Source organism: Suricata suricatta, chromosome 11 (genome assembly GCF_006229205.1).
Source record: "Suricata suricatta isolate VVHF042 chromosome 11, meerkat_22Aug2017_6uvM2_HiC, whole genome shotgun sequence".
NCBI classification, from domain to species: domain Eukaryota; kingdom Metazoa; phylum Chordata; class Mammalia; order Carnivora; family Herpestidae; genus Suricata; species Suricata suricatta.
In genome coordinates this window covers 10,209,621-10,225,039 of record NC_043710.1, presented here as the reverse complement: position 1 = coordinate 10,225,039, position 15,419 = coordinate 10,209,621, and the positions used below count along the sequence as shown (strand labels likewise).

The window sequence follows — 15,419 nt, the reverse complement described above, 5'->3', positions numbered from 1 at the left end:
AATCCTATGGGAAAAGATCCAGAACTATAGAGACTTTTGTTTTTAAATCCTTAGGTTGGGAGGCAATCTTTTTTTTTCTTTCTCTTCTTTCTTCCCAATTTTATTCCTTTTAGTTTTTTATTGTGGTAAGAATACTTCACATGAAATGTACTCTCTGACACATTAAAATGTTTTTTTAATGTTTTTATTTATTTTTGAGAGAGAGAGAGAGAGAGAGAGAGAGAGAGAGAGAGACAGTGTGAGCAAGGGAGGGTCAGAGAGAGAGGGAGACACAGAATCTAAGACAGGCTCCAGCCTCTGAGCTAGCTGTCAGCACAGAGCCCAACGCGGGGCTCACACCCATGAACCCTGAGATCATAACCTGAGCCGAAGTCGGACGCTCAACCTACTGAGCCACCCAGGCGCCCCAGTCTGACCCATTTTTAAGTGCACAGTACAGTGTGTCTGCTGAAGCCCCAGCGCGGTACAGCAGATCTTTAGAACGTATCTTGCACAACTGAAATTCTACACACGTTGTACAGCAACTCCCCATTTCCTCCTCCCCCAACACCTGGCTACTGCCATTCCAGTCTTTGCCTCTGTGAGTCTGTTTTAGATACCTTGTATAAAGTCAGTCACGCAGTACCTGTCCTGCTGTGACTAGCTTGTTCCACTTAGCACAATGTCCTCACGGTCAGTCTGACAAAGGAGGACCTCCTCCAATTTGTGACAATGTGGATGAGCCCTGACAGACTAGAAAGACTAGATGAAGACTAGAAAGAGGAGGGGGTCCACTGAGCACATTTGGGCTAGCAAACCACAGGAGTGCAGCAGAAGTCAAGTTCCCAGAATATGGGAACTAATCTCCAAGGTCAGAAGTGCTCCTCTGGGCGCATATGGAGAGTGGTAGCCAATGGACCTCGGTTACGATGGAGGGAGGACTGAGGGGCTGAGCATCACGACGTGTGGCTAGATGGGCATGCCACACCCACCGGGGATATACAAGAGGCACGCATTACACTTTGGCTATTTTGTATCCTGCCACTTTACTAAATTCATGTGTCAGTTTTAGCAATCTTTTGGTGGAGTGTTTCAGATTTTCTATATAGAGTATCATGTCATGTACGTATAGTGAAAGTTTGACTTCTTCCTTGTTGATTTGGATGCCTTTTATTGTCTGATAGCTGTGGTAGGGACTTCTAGTGCTAGGTTAAATAACAGTGGGGAGAGTGGACATCCCTGTCTTGTTTCTGACCACAGAGGAAAATCTAAACCTCATATTCTTACCTGTAGAATTCAACTAACAGAAACACCTATCTTCATGCAACGTGGCACAGAAGAAGCAGAGAGACAGGGGTATGAAAGGGAGGCTATGGAAGCAGGGGCTGTTGGAAGGACAGAGAGGTGGATCCACTCAAGGCTGCAAGGAAAGTTCTATATGAATGGTTCACCTCTCAACTGCAGGGCTCCTCCAAACGTTTACAGTTTTCTTCCAGTGACAGGCTTCCTGTCCACAGCAGATGGACTGTGCCAAGCATGCTCGCTTTCCAAGGTGTCCACTGCTCCCCACATTCAATTTTGTTCCCAAAGTACAGGCCACCCCCTTGGACAATGGAGAAAAATCTTAGATGGTTTCATATTTTTAAGTCACACTTCAGGTCCTAACTGAGCTCACCACCTCTTCCAGCATCGCCAGGATCATGCTATCACAGCCCAAGACCAAGGGAGCCTTTGACAGCTTTACTCCAAATGGCATCATCATCCCCCAAGAAGAGAAGCCTGTACACAGCTACCAAAAAGAAGACAACCCCCTGAACTCTATTCAGAAAGAAGCTACAGTCCTTGGAGTAAGTCCATGTCATTGGAATGGGACCCCTGGGGGAAGTACTGTGAACATACCCACCTCACAGATCTACAGTGGATCTGAGAGAGTCATTTCTTTCTCTGACTCCAGGCCAACTAGGACATGAAATAGGGCTTTATGGGAAGAATGGGTCCTCCTCAGGCCTTTCTGTAAACTAAAACCATTAGCTGTCTACTTGAAATCTACACAAGAAAGTCTTTTGTAATTTGTCTTTAATGTAGTAGATTTTTTATTTAACCACATGGTTTTAATCAATATTATTAAATTAGATCCATCTATTTTTGAGCTAATTTCTTAACCATTTTGAGATGAGACACTCTGGACTAACCTTACCATACATTTCCTCCCTGTCTGCCTCACCATAAGTATCTAAATGTCCCGGTCATCCTCCTCCATACTCCGGCCTTTAATGTCCACCTGGCTCTGAATATCCCCTTTTAAGACCCAACTCCTATTCATTTCTGACTTTGGAACCCTGTCTGGTTGTGTCCTCTGAAATTCAGGGTCAGTTAACAGCATAATCCTCTTCACTCCCAGATTTGTTTCTCAAAGGCCTCCTCATCCCCTGGGCAAACAGAAACCTAGCTCCCAGGCACTGTTTCCACTGTGACCCTCTCTTCTGGGCATGGAAGTGAAGGCCCTTCTTTGCTTCTCAGGGACACTTCTAGATCAATCCTCTCCTCTCAGTGTCTTTACAGTCGCATGTCATCCAGGGGTGCCTGGGTGGCATAGTCAGTTAAGCATCTGACTCTTGATCTCAGCTCAGGTCATGATCTCGCAGTACGTGAGTTCAAGCCCCGCACTGGACTCTGTGCTGATGGCATGGAGCCTGCTTGGGATTTTTCTCCTCTCTGCTCCTCCCCCACTTGTGCTCTCTCTCTCCCTCTCACTCTCTTTCTATCTCTCAAGATAAATAAATAAACTTAAAAAACAGAATTTAATGTCATACAACTATGTATCCCACTTAAAAAAGAAAAAAAAACATAATTAGCCTTTTCATGTATTATCTGAAAAGACCTACTTCAGTCTTCTTCCCAAAAGATATATTTTTTAAAATGTTACCTATATGTTGAGCACAGGAAACAAATAATTATTTCAAGTAATTATTAACAGTCATGAACTTCAAAAGGTCTTTTAGGTAATTCTAATATGAGGAATAATCAAGAATTGATAGAAGAATTAAAATTTTAGAATAATGAGTTTCATGTAAAAACCTCAGATGAATTAGTGTTTTAGAAAATAACATAAAATGATGTGCTGGCAATTTTGAAAAGTGATTATCCCTAGAAAAATCATTTAATGACTATGTTGCTTGAAAATAAAACCTATTGATGTTTGTCATTCTACTATCACTTACCAATATTCACTCCTTAATTTACTTCTTTCAAACAACTGGTTCTGTGTAGACAGGTCCTGCTCCCTACAATCTAGTCCACCTATGGCCTAGAATCACAAACACATGTCACTGTGTGCTTCAGCAGTCAGTAAGAGATGCTGGAAACGCATTTTTTCTTTTATACACTCAGCTGTCATTTTTTGAGCACCTTCATTGTGCCAGCCACTATTTTACACACTTTGGATAATAGATGAACACACAGTCAAAAGAAAGAAAAACAGAGCCTCATTCTCACAGTTCTCTTGCTCTTAGAAGGATTCCAGGTCATTGCCCCTTTTTTGCTCTCCCGGGTAATCTGCCTTTTATCTTCAAGATACTGACTCTTCAATCACTATCTCTCCCAGGGTAGAGTTCCTATCATAAGTCTTGGCTATTTCAATACTCATGTATATGATCCCTCCAATATCATGTCTGTCTGCTCATTGACCTCTTCTCCCCAGGTATCTTGTCCATCCTCCCTTAGACAGGCATTCCCTGAGTTGTACCCTGGGCCTTAACAATACTAACAGCAATAAACCCACCATTATCTACATTTCAAGCATTCCATAGTCCATCAACATCTGATCTTTCCAGATCACTCCCTCCGACTCTATATTGACTCTAACTTTCTCTAACCTCACTGAGAGTTACTGATAATATCCCTATTTCATGGAGGCTTCCTTACCTAACCACGGTCAACAGCCTTCTCCTCCTTACGGCATAATCCACAGGGAAAATTGCAACATTGGTTTAATTCTAACTCTGCCCCTTTGCCTATTCCATACTTGAACCCATCAACTAACCTTGGCTGCAAACACACACATGGACTCCACTTTGGATTTATGACCATAACCTCAAATGAACTGCAAAAGCTGCTTGAAAATAACATGATATTTCTGTCATCTGTTCACTTTCCTGCTACCCCAGAAAACTATTTCAATAGGTTTCAATCCTTCTCCATTGATTACTTTGATTCCTAAAATACTAAGAAAATCGAGGGAATCAGGAGAGAAAGCCCACATGCTGCCACACATCTGCAATCACTCCTGTCTGGGCCATACACTCCCTCTCCCCTCCCCATTACTAACCAAATGCCCATCTTCTAATTAATGATGACCCTCCCTTGTGCCTTAAGGATTAATGATCCCATCCCTTATCACTTGTTCCAGCCATTCTCCCCATTCTCTCTGCAGATGTCCTTATTAGCAGTTCCACGGGCATAGAGTCTTATTGCAATATCTTCTATCTTGAGAATGAAACCCCAGAAACGACACTTTTAACTTCCCATGCCCTCCAGCTAATGCCCTACTGGTGACTTGTCTTCTCAGCAACATTCCTCTATGGGGTAGGAAGTCAATGTTTCCAGTTCCTCTTGAGTGATATTCTTTCTTGAAACACACTTAGTGGGATTTGTCTGCTTTGCTCCACATTGGTAACCCAATTTCCAGGTCTCCACTGTTAATGTTCTTGAACTAATAGAAGTGTTCGATGCAGTTGACTACCCTCTCCTACTTGAAGCATTTCAATCATATGGCTTCTTGGACATCACATTCTTCTGGTGTTCCTCCTTCCCTCTTGGCTGCTTCTTTTATACTCTTTCATTGCTTCTATTTATTTATCTGACCCTAAATTTGGAGTGCTCCCTAGCTCAGTCCTTGATCTCATTTTGTTTCTACATCTGCTGCAGTGACAAGCCAATACAGTAATATAGTTTTAAATATGATCTTCACTTATGACTTGGAAAAAAAGATTATTTCCCTTATGTGGCCCTCACCTCTAAAGTTAAGACTCATATATCCAGCAGCCTATGTACATTTCCACTTCTACATCTCTCCCCTAACCTGTCCTAGACTGAAATCCTCATCTTTGTCCCCAAACCCACCCCTTCTACAACATTTCCCGTCTCAGATAAATGTCACCTCCATCATTTCAGATGCACAAGCCAAAACCCTTGGAAGTAACCTTCATTCCTTTCTTTTACAACCCACATTCAAACTGTCAGCAAATCCTACAGGTTTAATCTTCATAGTGCAACTAGAGTCCAACTACTTATTACTATCTCCACTATGAACATATTTTTCAAGTCAACATCATCTTACCTGTGAATTATGACAACACCCTCCTTACTGATGTCCCTGCTCTCTTTCCTTATAATCTATTCTCAGCACAGCAGGTAGAATGATCTTTTAAAAATAAAAATATCTTTCTCAAAATTATCCACTTCACTTCCCTTTTTACTCAGAATGAAAGGCAAAGTTGATAAAATAGCCTACAAAACCCTACTTGGTTTGCACTCTCTCCCTAGTGCTTCTCAGGCCTCCTACTACTTTGCTCCTAACTTATTCTACTTTCCAAGGAACATATCTGTAAAGGACATAATACATGGCCAGTGGCAGTGACTCTCATTTGCTTCATTTCCCTGGTGCTGGCACAGGACAGTTATTCAATAAATATTAGTTGTATGAATGGTTGAATTCTCTTGACTTTAAGTTCTTTCTCTTGTGTTTTTATATCATCTTTGAATTGCATATGCATTAAACAGTGGGTAAGAGTGTGGATTCTATATCAAAGTAACGTTCCTCCACTTGGCCATTTGTGTGGGTTTGTACAAGCTGTATTAACTCCCAGTGCCTCATTTTTCTCATCCATAAACAAGATGAGGTAAATAACCAGAGTGTAGAAAGTGTTCAAGAAATATAAACTATTACCATTGGAGTCATAAAAATAGTAATTATTATCAAAATTCAATGATGAAGAAGATAAGATGAATTATGGCTCTATTACATTTCATTTGAAATGGAGTGTTAACTCTCCCTTGGTAAGTTTGGTTTCTACATCCATCTAACTGAACTATTGTCCAGAACAATTTTCTCCACCTACTTTTCCTAGAACAACAACAACAACAAAAAAAAATGTCAACTCTCTTTTTCAAAATAAAGTTAAAATGTGCATATCATCACTTCCTGATTTGCTAGTTTAATAATTCCATCAGAAAAGAAGAAGTTAGGTACACATGAGTTTCTCATAGAGAATGCTTACTGGCTCCTTGTAATACTTTTTTCTCCCTCCTTTTTAATATGACAAATTATAGCATATTTTATACTCCTTATAAACACAATGTATATTCAAATAATCACTTTCATCTGTTCAAAGTATGTTCCTATCATTTTCGTTCTTGTCTCTTATAGATTATCCAGATCCTGTGTTGCCTGTTGATTTCAAGTTTGGGGGCAATTTTGGTCTGTGCTCCTTACTCTTCACACTTCAAGCCAACAATTTCCACCATTTTGATGTCTGGGTACCCATTTGTAGGAGCTCTATGTGTGAGTAGAATGGGGCCTCCAAGAAAGGATATGCTCTTTATATGCTAAGTAGGTACTAAGTCATGGAGTGACTCAGTCCCAACAGGGGGGGAGAAAGGAGAAGGTGGCCAAGGCCTCTGATTTTCCCTCTATCCTAATCCCAGGTCATGTTTCTCCAATTCAGGAAGAGCAGCAGAGGAGCTTAATCCTCCTCCTGTGTCAGCATCCCAGGGAGTAGTTGGTCAGGGCAGGAGGCAAGAGAGTAATACAGTGGGCATACCGGCACAACATTTCTTAGCTGGCCTCACAGCCTGCCTCTGGAAAAGTGAGATATTCCACATTCTTCTTTGGGACTTGATGAAGCCATTGCATTCCCTCCAGAGTAAGAATAATTCACCTGTCAGGTAGAGAGCGAAAAGATCATTTTTAAAATAAAATGAGCACCACTGGTAGATGCCACAGGTTTGCAGAGAATTAAATTGGCAATGGTAAAATTCATGGGAAGCAAGGACACTCCTGCTACATGTTCAGAAGTAACCCTGAGAATTGGAAAACTTTTTTGCTGCCTTCCATCTAATTGGTCATGGAGAAGCGTGTCTTTCTTTGGAGACTAGCCAGGGTCTAGTCATGCCTCCCACAAAGGGTCACTTCTTTTCCAAGTAGTATCCTATACAAAGGAAGAAAAATCACACATTCTGGGCAGATGAAATCTATCAGGGCATCACCTCTGTATGGATATAGTCTTTATGTCAACACAAACTAGGCAATGATACAAGGAAGCCCTTATCCTGCCCCCAGAGCATAATCTATCCTTACTTCTCTACTTCATCAGTGGTTGAGCTCCCACATTCCCTTATGAAAGGTAGAAATAGCTCATGCTGGACCCTCTTTCTCAGTGACTACCCAATCGCTAAGGGACAGCTTAACCAATGTTTCCGCTTCTCAGAACATCCTCCCTCCACCAGCTGGATCCTTACATGACTGGGCTCAAATACTGACTTCTAGGGGCATCTGGGTGGCTCAGTTGGTTAAACGCCCAACTTTTGATTTTAGCCCAGGTCACAATCTCATGGTTCATGGAATTGAGCCCCTCATTGGGCTCTGTGCTGAGTGTGGAGCCTGCTTGGGGGTCTCTCTCTCTCTCTCTCTCTCTCTCTCTCTGCCACTCCCAAATCTCTCCTTCTCTATCTCTCAAAGTAAATAAATAAACTTAAAAAAATACTGACTTCTGGGGCTTCACACCTGACCCTGTACTTCCCACTTTCCTCAACTCCCAGTCTAACTCACGCCCTCTACACCAAAGCTTGAAGCCCACGTGTTCCTGTACCTTATGCCATCAGAGCCCCTTTCCTAAGTGCTTCTGTTGGCTGCTCCCACCTACATATCCCTTCAAGTTATTGGTCTTCCTCAACCTCCTGTCTTCCCACCTGGTAACTTAGCACTGCTCTCCTCCTGTGTATGCCTCCTCCTCAGCTCACAGTGATTTTCACTAACATAAATCCAGATCCTCTGTACATCTGCCCATTCTCCAAAGCCAACGTTAAGCATCCTGAGAGTAGAAATAAGGCCTCTTTCTTAATCTGGACCCACACCATTCCTACAGTGTTATCTCTCTAAGAGCTTTACATTACTTATTGATTGATTGATTGATTGATTGATAATAACATGGTGGCCACATTTCCAAAGACAGCTGAACTGATCATTTCTCTCTTCTCTGAGCAGTTTGCCATTACTGGATTCCTCTCCATCATTTCTGGGAAAAAGTCAACTATGCCCTTTGTAAGTATGAGAACCATCAATTCTCAGCTCATTGGAATAAAAGGAACTTCAGAGGCAATAATTCTAGTTCAAAGTTTCCATTTGACCACTTAGGAGAATAGGGCTCTGAGGAGGGGAGAGAGTTCTCATTGCTGGTGCACTGGCAGAACTGGGTGTAAACACCAAATTCCCTGTTTCCTAGACCAGTACTCTTCCCCTATGCAGTGTACTCCTGGGTCATATTTCAGGGTTTACTTCACTTGCTTAAATGGTAGGCAGTTTTAAACCATTGAGTCTTTACAGTTTTTTTTTTATCTTGTCCCTGAATAGGGTGCATGACCATCTAGAACCTAGAATTCCTTTTCTAGAAAAACCTGTCTCAGACTGAGCCAATTTCCTTATATGGCAAGGTCAGAAGCAGAGGTGTGTGGGCTTAGATCCTGTAGCTAGCACCTTCACCCCCTCAGAAATAAGAGATTAACAGACTGTAGCCACCTTCCTGGAAAAAGTCAGGAGTGTGTGGGTAGGATCTTTGATTCTCTTCATGTCAACCTTTCCCTCTCCCTTGCCACACACCCACAAAGATGACTTAGGGAAAAGCCACATCCTGACTCAGGAAGATCCCAGGTCTAGTTAACTATGGTTGAGGGCACGTAAGATGGGTGTACGAGGCTGGGATATGTTCCTCATACCTGAAGCTAGAATCTAAACCCCAGAACCAGGGGACAGAGTTCACTCCATTGGAATGAGTCATAACCAGGAAACTCTTGTCCCAGATCTGTCACTGACCCACATGGGTACTTGAAAAAATTCCTTCCTTATCTGAGCCTTGGTTTTCTCATTTATAAAATGTGGAAGATGAACACATGGCTCTCACCGGTGGCTTCCCAAGGGTCCTGAATACCCTGAAAGGGAAAACAATCTTTGGGATGACCCAGCACGAAGTGGGCTCCACACATAGGACATAAGACGATGCTTGGGCTCCATTGTACATGTGGCAGCTCTGGGCAAAGGCACTGCCCATTCCATCGGCTCTTTCTTTGGTACCTCAGCACTTGAAGCCACACAGCTACCAGGCCAAGGGAGGAGAAGCAGGCAGAGAAATCACCTTCTAGACACACAGTATCCTTGAGTGATGTTCAGATAGAAATGAGCATATGCTGGGAACCTGGCACAGAGTCTGGCACCTTAGTGCAGAGGAATCATATTCTGTGAGAGCCCTTTACCCTAAAATGTAGAATATGACCCAAATGCGGTCATATTCATCCAATGTGGTGAACATGGATTTCTTGGGCCTGATCCACCTATAGGTAAGTATTCTAGTTTCTCCAGTTCTCTCTTTTATGGAAATAAAAGCCACGGACTGGTCTAGGAGGGACCAAAGGCCATATTCTAGAAGGGCTTAAAGCAATAGAATGACTCTATGACTGTTGAGGAAGTCAACAGTGCCATCTCTGTCTCCAGTGCTGTAGAGAGCCAAGGATCCAGAACCCCTATACCAGAGGAGGAATTATTCATGCATTCTCTTGCTCAACAAACATTAGTAATTATATCGTGTGATAGATAGTGAAGAGGGATACAGAGATGAATAAAACACAGTCTGTGTCCCCTATGAGTACATAGATTAGAAAAGAAACAGGCTCAGGGAAACAACGTTGTAGTGCAATGGATGGAGGGTTAATAGCATCACGTGCTGCTCCTGTCATGACATCCCAATGCAAATTTTCTTTTTCAGGCCTTTTGCAGTCTGATCTCAAGCGCAATAAGTTCTCTCACTGCTGGAGCAGGCCTCTTCCTCCTTGCTGGAGGCCTGGTAGCCCTGGGGACTGCTTCTCGACGGTGTGACTCAGAAAGGGAATCTCTATCCTCATTGCCTTATTCAGTGTACTATTATCCAATTTATGAATTTAAGGACTGTCTGCTGACTAGTGTCAGTCTGACGGTAAGTAGTTTCAGACTGAATATCTTGCCTGTGAAATATCAGTTTCTTCTCTTTGCATAATCTCTGCTTTTTCAGCGGTCTGTGCCCTGTTGATGATTGGCTGGAAGTAGACCAAAGAAAAGAAAGAAAATGTGGTTGAGTCTGGTCAGCAGACTGCAAAATATAGGAGATGCATTGTGCCAAGTCAAAAAGGGAAATCAAGAAGGGCTGTGGGTTCTAGATATGTCTCCTCTGGAAGGAGAAACAAGCAAAAATAAACTATTTAGGCTACACCAGAATGAAATGCTTCTGCACAGCAAAGGAAAACATAAACAAGAGAAAAGGCAACCTACTGACTGGGAGAAGGTATTAGTAAACGACAAATTCTATGAGGGGTTAATACCCAAAATATATAAAAACTTATATAACCCAACGCTAATAAAACAAATAATCCAATTAAAAAATGGACAGAGGACTTGAATAACATTTTCCCACATATGACATACAGATGGCCAACAGACACATGAAAAGATACTCAACCTCACTAACGAGCAGGGAGATGCAAATGAAAACCACAATGAGGTATTACTTCACACCTGTCAGAATGACTAGAATCAAAAAGATAAGAAATAACAAGTGTTGGAGAGAATGTGGAGAAACGGGAAACCTTGTGCACTGTTGGTAGGAATGTATAGTGGTGCAGCCACTGTAGTCAACAGTATAGAAGGCCCTCAAAATAATAAAAATAAAAACACCATACAATCCAGTAATTCCACTACTGGGAATTGACTCAAGGAAAACAAAAATGCTAATTTGAAAATGTATATGCACCCATGTGTTTATTGCAGCATTATTTATAATAGCCAAGATATGGAAGCAACCTACGCATCCACTGATAGACAAATGGATAAAGAAGATAAGGTCAGAAGTCTTTCTTACATAGAAAATATTCCATTCTCAATAGGTTTAACTCTCAGAGTGCCTCTTTTGTTGAAAAGGCATTTTTATCCCCCTCAATGCAGGCAGGAATATCTCTCTATTAGAATTTTATCCACATTAAGTTAGCTAAAGAATTAGGACGTTTTAAGCCCAAACACATAATTATACTTCGGCCCCGTGGGGCTGGCAGAGTGAGAAGTGGGTGGGGGTGAGCCACCAATGGATTCAACTCCTAGAAGAAATGCCAACATCTCTGGGCGAGCATTTTCTTGCCACTTTCACCCCTCCCCCCCACTGGATGGTCACCACCTGTTGATGATAAAAATCCTGGCTTCGTCATTCCTCTATATACAGGCTCATAGTTTTAAATCCATAAACTTTGGCCTTTTAAGAAGAAAAATTTCTTCCTTTGGGACTCCAGGAGCCAGGGAGACAGAGGCATTCTCTCTTATTCCCTTGGATTTAGCTCATGAATCCCAGACATGTGTGCAAGTTTCCAGTCTCACAGACTTCCGTGAGTCTGCCCATGTGACCCAGAGGTTGCCAAAAACAACCCCTTTGATGCGGGAGCTTTAGGAAATGGAAGGGCACAGAAATGCATCTGGTTAGAAATCAGCACGAGGAAGCCCAGGAGATAGCATAAGCCTAGAGCAGGGCAGACATCAGGCAAAGCCAGGAGGGTGAGGGGGACATCCTCCCTGCTAGGGCACGGAGGGTTCGGCTCAATGAAAACTAAATTCAATACATCAAACTGACTCCTACTCTCAGACAACCAGAGAACTTGCTGCAAAATCAGAGAAGTTGAAATAAGATTTTGACTCCAAATGTCCACTCTTTATTAACACGAAGACAACCTGAGCAAAGTAACACATCAAAACATTTAAAATACATGTATCTGAGGTTGGAAGAAGGAAAGAAGGGAGGGTGGAAGGAAGAAGATGATCAAGTGAGAAAGGCATCATAGGTTCAGGAGCTCAGAAGGATCCTGCAGCCAGGTAACCAAGTAAGAGCTGAGACCAGAAAACCAGGGAGGCCTGGATGGGGATACAGGGGTTACCAGCTGGGATAATGACACTTTAATGTCCATGACAAATCTGGAGCTCTTCAGACCCACCCTGAGTGTCCTAAGAAAACATTAGAGACAGACAGAATATTTACCCTACTTATGAAAATAAGACAAGGAGTGACGTTGAGCATTGTTTCATGTGTCTGTTGGCCATCTGGATGTCTTCTTTGGAGAAGTGTCTGTTCATGTCTTCTGCCCATTTCTTCACTGGATTATTTGTTTTTTGGGCATGGAGTCTGGTGAGTTCCTTATAGATTTTGGATACTAGCCCTTATACCATATGTTTTCACTCATATGTGGATCAGGAGAAACTTAACAGAAGACCATGGGGGAGGGGAAGAGGAAAAAATAGTTACAGAGAGGGAGGGAGGCAAACTATAGGAGACTCTTAAATACTGAGAACAAACTGAGGGTTGATAGGGGGTGGGGGAGAGGGAAAAAATGGATGACAGGCATGGAGTAGGGCACATGTTGGGATGAGCAGTGGGTGTTATATGGAAACCAACTTGACAATAAACTGTATTTAAAAAATAAGACAAGGAAAACTTTGCCCAACATCTCAAGAAGCTTAAAGAAACTTCACCCTAAAGGTTCCTAGGATGAAATCATCTCACCAAGCCATGTGCAGGTATGGGTGGTATCCAAATCCAAAATTATATAGAAAATAAATGAACCTCAAATACTGGGATTAACTTCAAAACCGTTCCTGGGTTGTGGATCTCCTGAGGTTCTGTCAGAACCAACCTAAAGTTTCCAGCTAGGGAATCATCTGTAAACCCAACTGATGGGTCTGAGTCCTACCTACCAAAAAATCCTCCCCCACCCACCCATATACTGACATCATCTGAGAGGAAAAATATTTTGAAAAACCTAAGAAAAAATGGGGAGCAGCAGCAAATATCAAAGTTAGTTCCTCAAGAATTGGAGGTTTTATACTAATTCAGAAGACCATAATGAAAATATATTTTCAATGATTAAAGACATAAAAAAAGGAATTAAAACCCACATGAGATAACATAACAGTAGGAAAAAAGAGCAAGGAGATTTGAAACAGAACTAAACAGTATGATTAGAAATGCAAATTGTAATCTTTGAAATGAAAAATTTGGCATTATCAGTTAAATAGAAGATTCAACATATCTGAAGAAATTGTGAAATGAAACCGAGACCTGATTAAATCACACAGAGCATGGCACATCGCGGTAAAAATCTGAAAAATATGAGTGACGGGCTAACCAGACAGGGAGGAAAGAGTGAGCGGAAAAGAACCAGCACATACCCAACGTGAGGTCCCCAGGGAGAGAGGAAGTATGCAAAGAGGAAAAACTGGGAAAATTTTCAGAATTAAAAAAAAAAAGACATGGGATTTCAGGTGGGAGGAATGAACTGAGGCTGTTTCTGGGTGAATAAAAGCAAACCCACTAGAAATATCATAACAGCAAAAACCACTAGTGAAGAAGGAAGGGTCACTCTGATCTCAGAATGGGGGGTTACCACGGTTCTGAGATGAAGCCGTTGCTGCTTATTTCTCTGTTTCTGTCCCTCATTCTCTCCATGGCTAGAGCCTTCGCCCCATCTCCCCTAGGTCAGGCGCAGGGCTCGCTTATGGCACCAACCGTTGTTCTATCTTGATTCACAGCGGGTGCTGGTGGTGATGCTCATTTTCACTGTGCTGGAACTCTTAATGGCTACATTCGCCTCCATCCTTTGGTGGAAACAGGTGTACTCCAAGAAGCAAGGGGTGAGTACTCTGACTCGTCACATGGCACCTGCTTTGTCCCAACATTTGAGCTGTGATGTTTCTGGTCTAAAAAGTGGCAGCAAGAGGAGGCCATGAGGTTCACGTAGCAGTCAGCTTTCAGAGTGAGGAGAGAGTCCTATGAATGGGCTCCTTCTGGTGACACTGGTATCTGAGATTATTGGTCAGTGCCTTCTGGCCCGCAAACCAGAAGAACTCCTTATTAGAATGGCTGGAATGGCTGTAGAAATCATCCGCCCCCGGGGCACCTGGGTGGCTCAGTCAGTTAAGTGTCCAACTTCAGCTCGGGTCATGATCTTCCTGGTTCATGAGTTCGAGCCCCACATCAGGCTCTGCCCTGGTGGTGCAGAGCCTGCTTGGGATTCTCTCTCTCTCTCTCTCTCTCTCTCTCTCTCTCTCTGCCCCTTCCCCACTTGCACTTTCTTTCTCAAAATAAATAAACTTAAAAATAAAAAACAAAATCGCCTGCCCCAACCCCTTAGAAAAGAACCAAGGCTCAGATAAAATCACAAGGAGAATGAATGATGTAGGCTGATGGGCTCAGAATGAAAGCCTGCCTCTCCTCCCTCTGTGATGAACACGGCCACCCACCTCCCTCAAGCCTCCATGGCCCAGTTCTCTTGCTAACGCGGTAAGATCTTACTAGGGTATCTCTGGTCTGTTTATGCTTTCCTGTACTTCCTCTTAAGGCATGACATTCCAACTTGAAAAAGCTGCCTAAATATAATTTAAAAATAGTTTTTCCTCTAAAAGCCATATTAAAAAAATTATTTAAAGGGCTGGAATACATCATGATTCAATTATGATCTTATTAGTAAATGGTAATGTGATTAGCGGATCAGAGAATGGCATTTGTTTTTATTTTTTATGTTTTTTATTATTTTTGAGAGACAGATACAGTTCGTGCAGGGAAGGGTCAGAGAGAGAGGGAGATACAGAATCTGAAGCAGGCTCCAGGCTCTGAGCTAGCTGTCAGCACAGAGCCCAATGCGGGGATCGAACCCACGAACTGTGAGATCATGACCTGAGCCGAAACCGGAAGTTTAACTGACTGAGCCACCCAGGTGCCCCATTTGTTTGAACTAATATTGATGCAATTCTATATTTTGGTAAAGTTGGAAAGGCCACTACCATACATTTGGGGGAAATGCATTCTAAATATGGATCAAAGAAAGCTTCCAAAATCAGAGTTTAAAAACTGCTAATAAACTTTATCTTTTCCAGAGTACATTTTCCTTGCCTCAGTCACAAGGTTATATCCGACATGTTGAAAAGTCCTTCAAGGTCATGGATAGGAGTAACGCTGCAGAAGAAAAAGGAGGAGAAAGCCAGGGTTCCTGGCAAAGTGTGGTTAGACTTTCCTGAAATTTCAGCTACTCTAGAGATGAAAATAAACGTTTAGAAAACCGCTTTTGTTTTGTACTTGTTCAGTGGGAGTAATTTCATTGTTCTTGAA

At 42.3% G+C, this 15,419-nt stretch overlaps 1 protein-coding gene across 1 annotated transcript; it reads left to right on the top strand.

Annotated features, from left to right (window-relative positions):
* The first annotated feature begins 1,638 nt into the window (after window positions 1-1,638).
* On the top strand, window positions 1,639-15,372 carry MS4A7 (membrane spanning 4-domains A7). Its single transcript, XM_029955992.1, is given in 7 exon segments — window positions 1,639-1,826; window positions 6,407-6,541; window positions 8,243-8,299; window positions 10,014-10,220; window positions 13,844-13,945; window positions 15,188-15,240; window positions 15,242-15,372. Coding segments are annotated over 7 exon segments (825 nt in total). The 5' UTR covers window positions 1,639-1,679; the 3' UTR covers window positions 15,366-15,372.
* The last annotated feature ends 47 nt before the right edge of the window (window positions 15,373-15,419 follow it).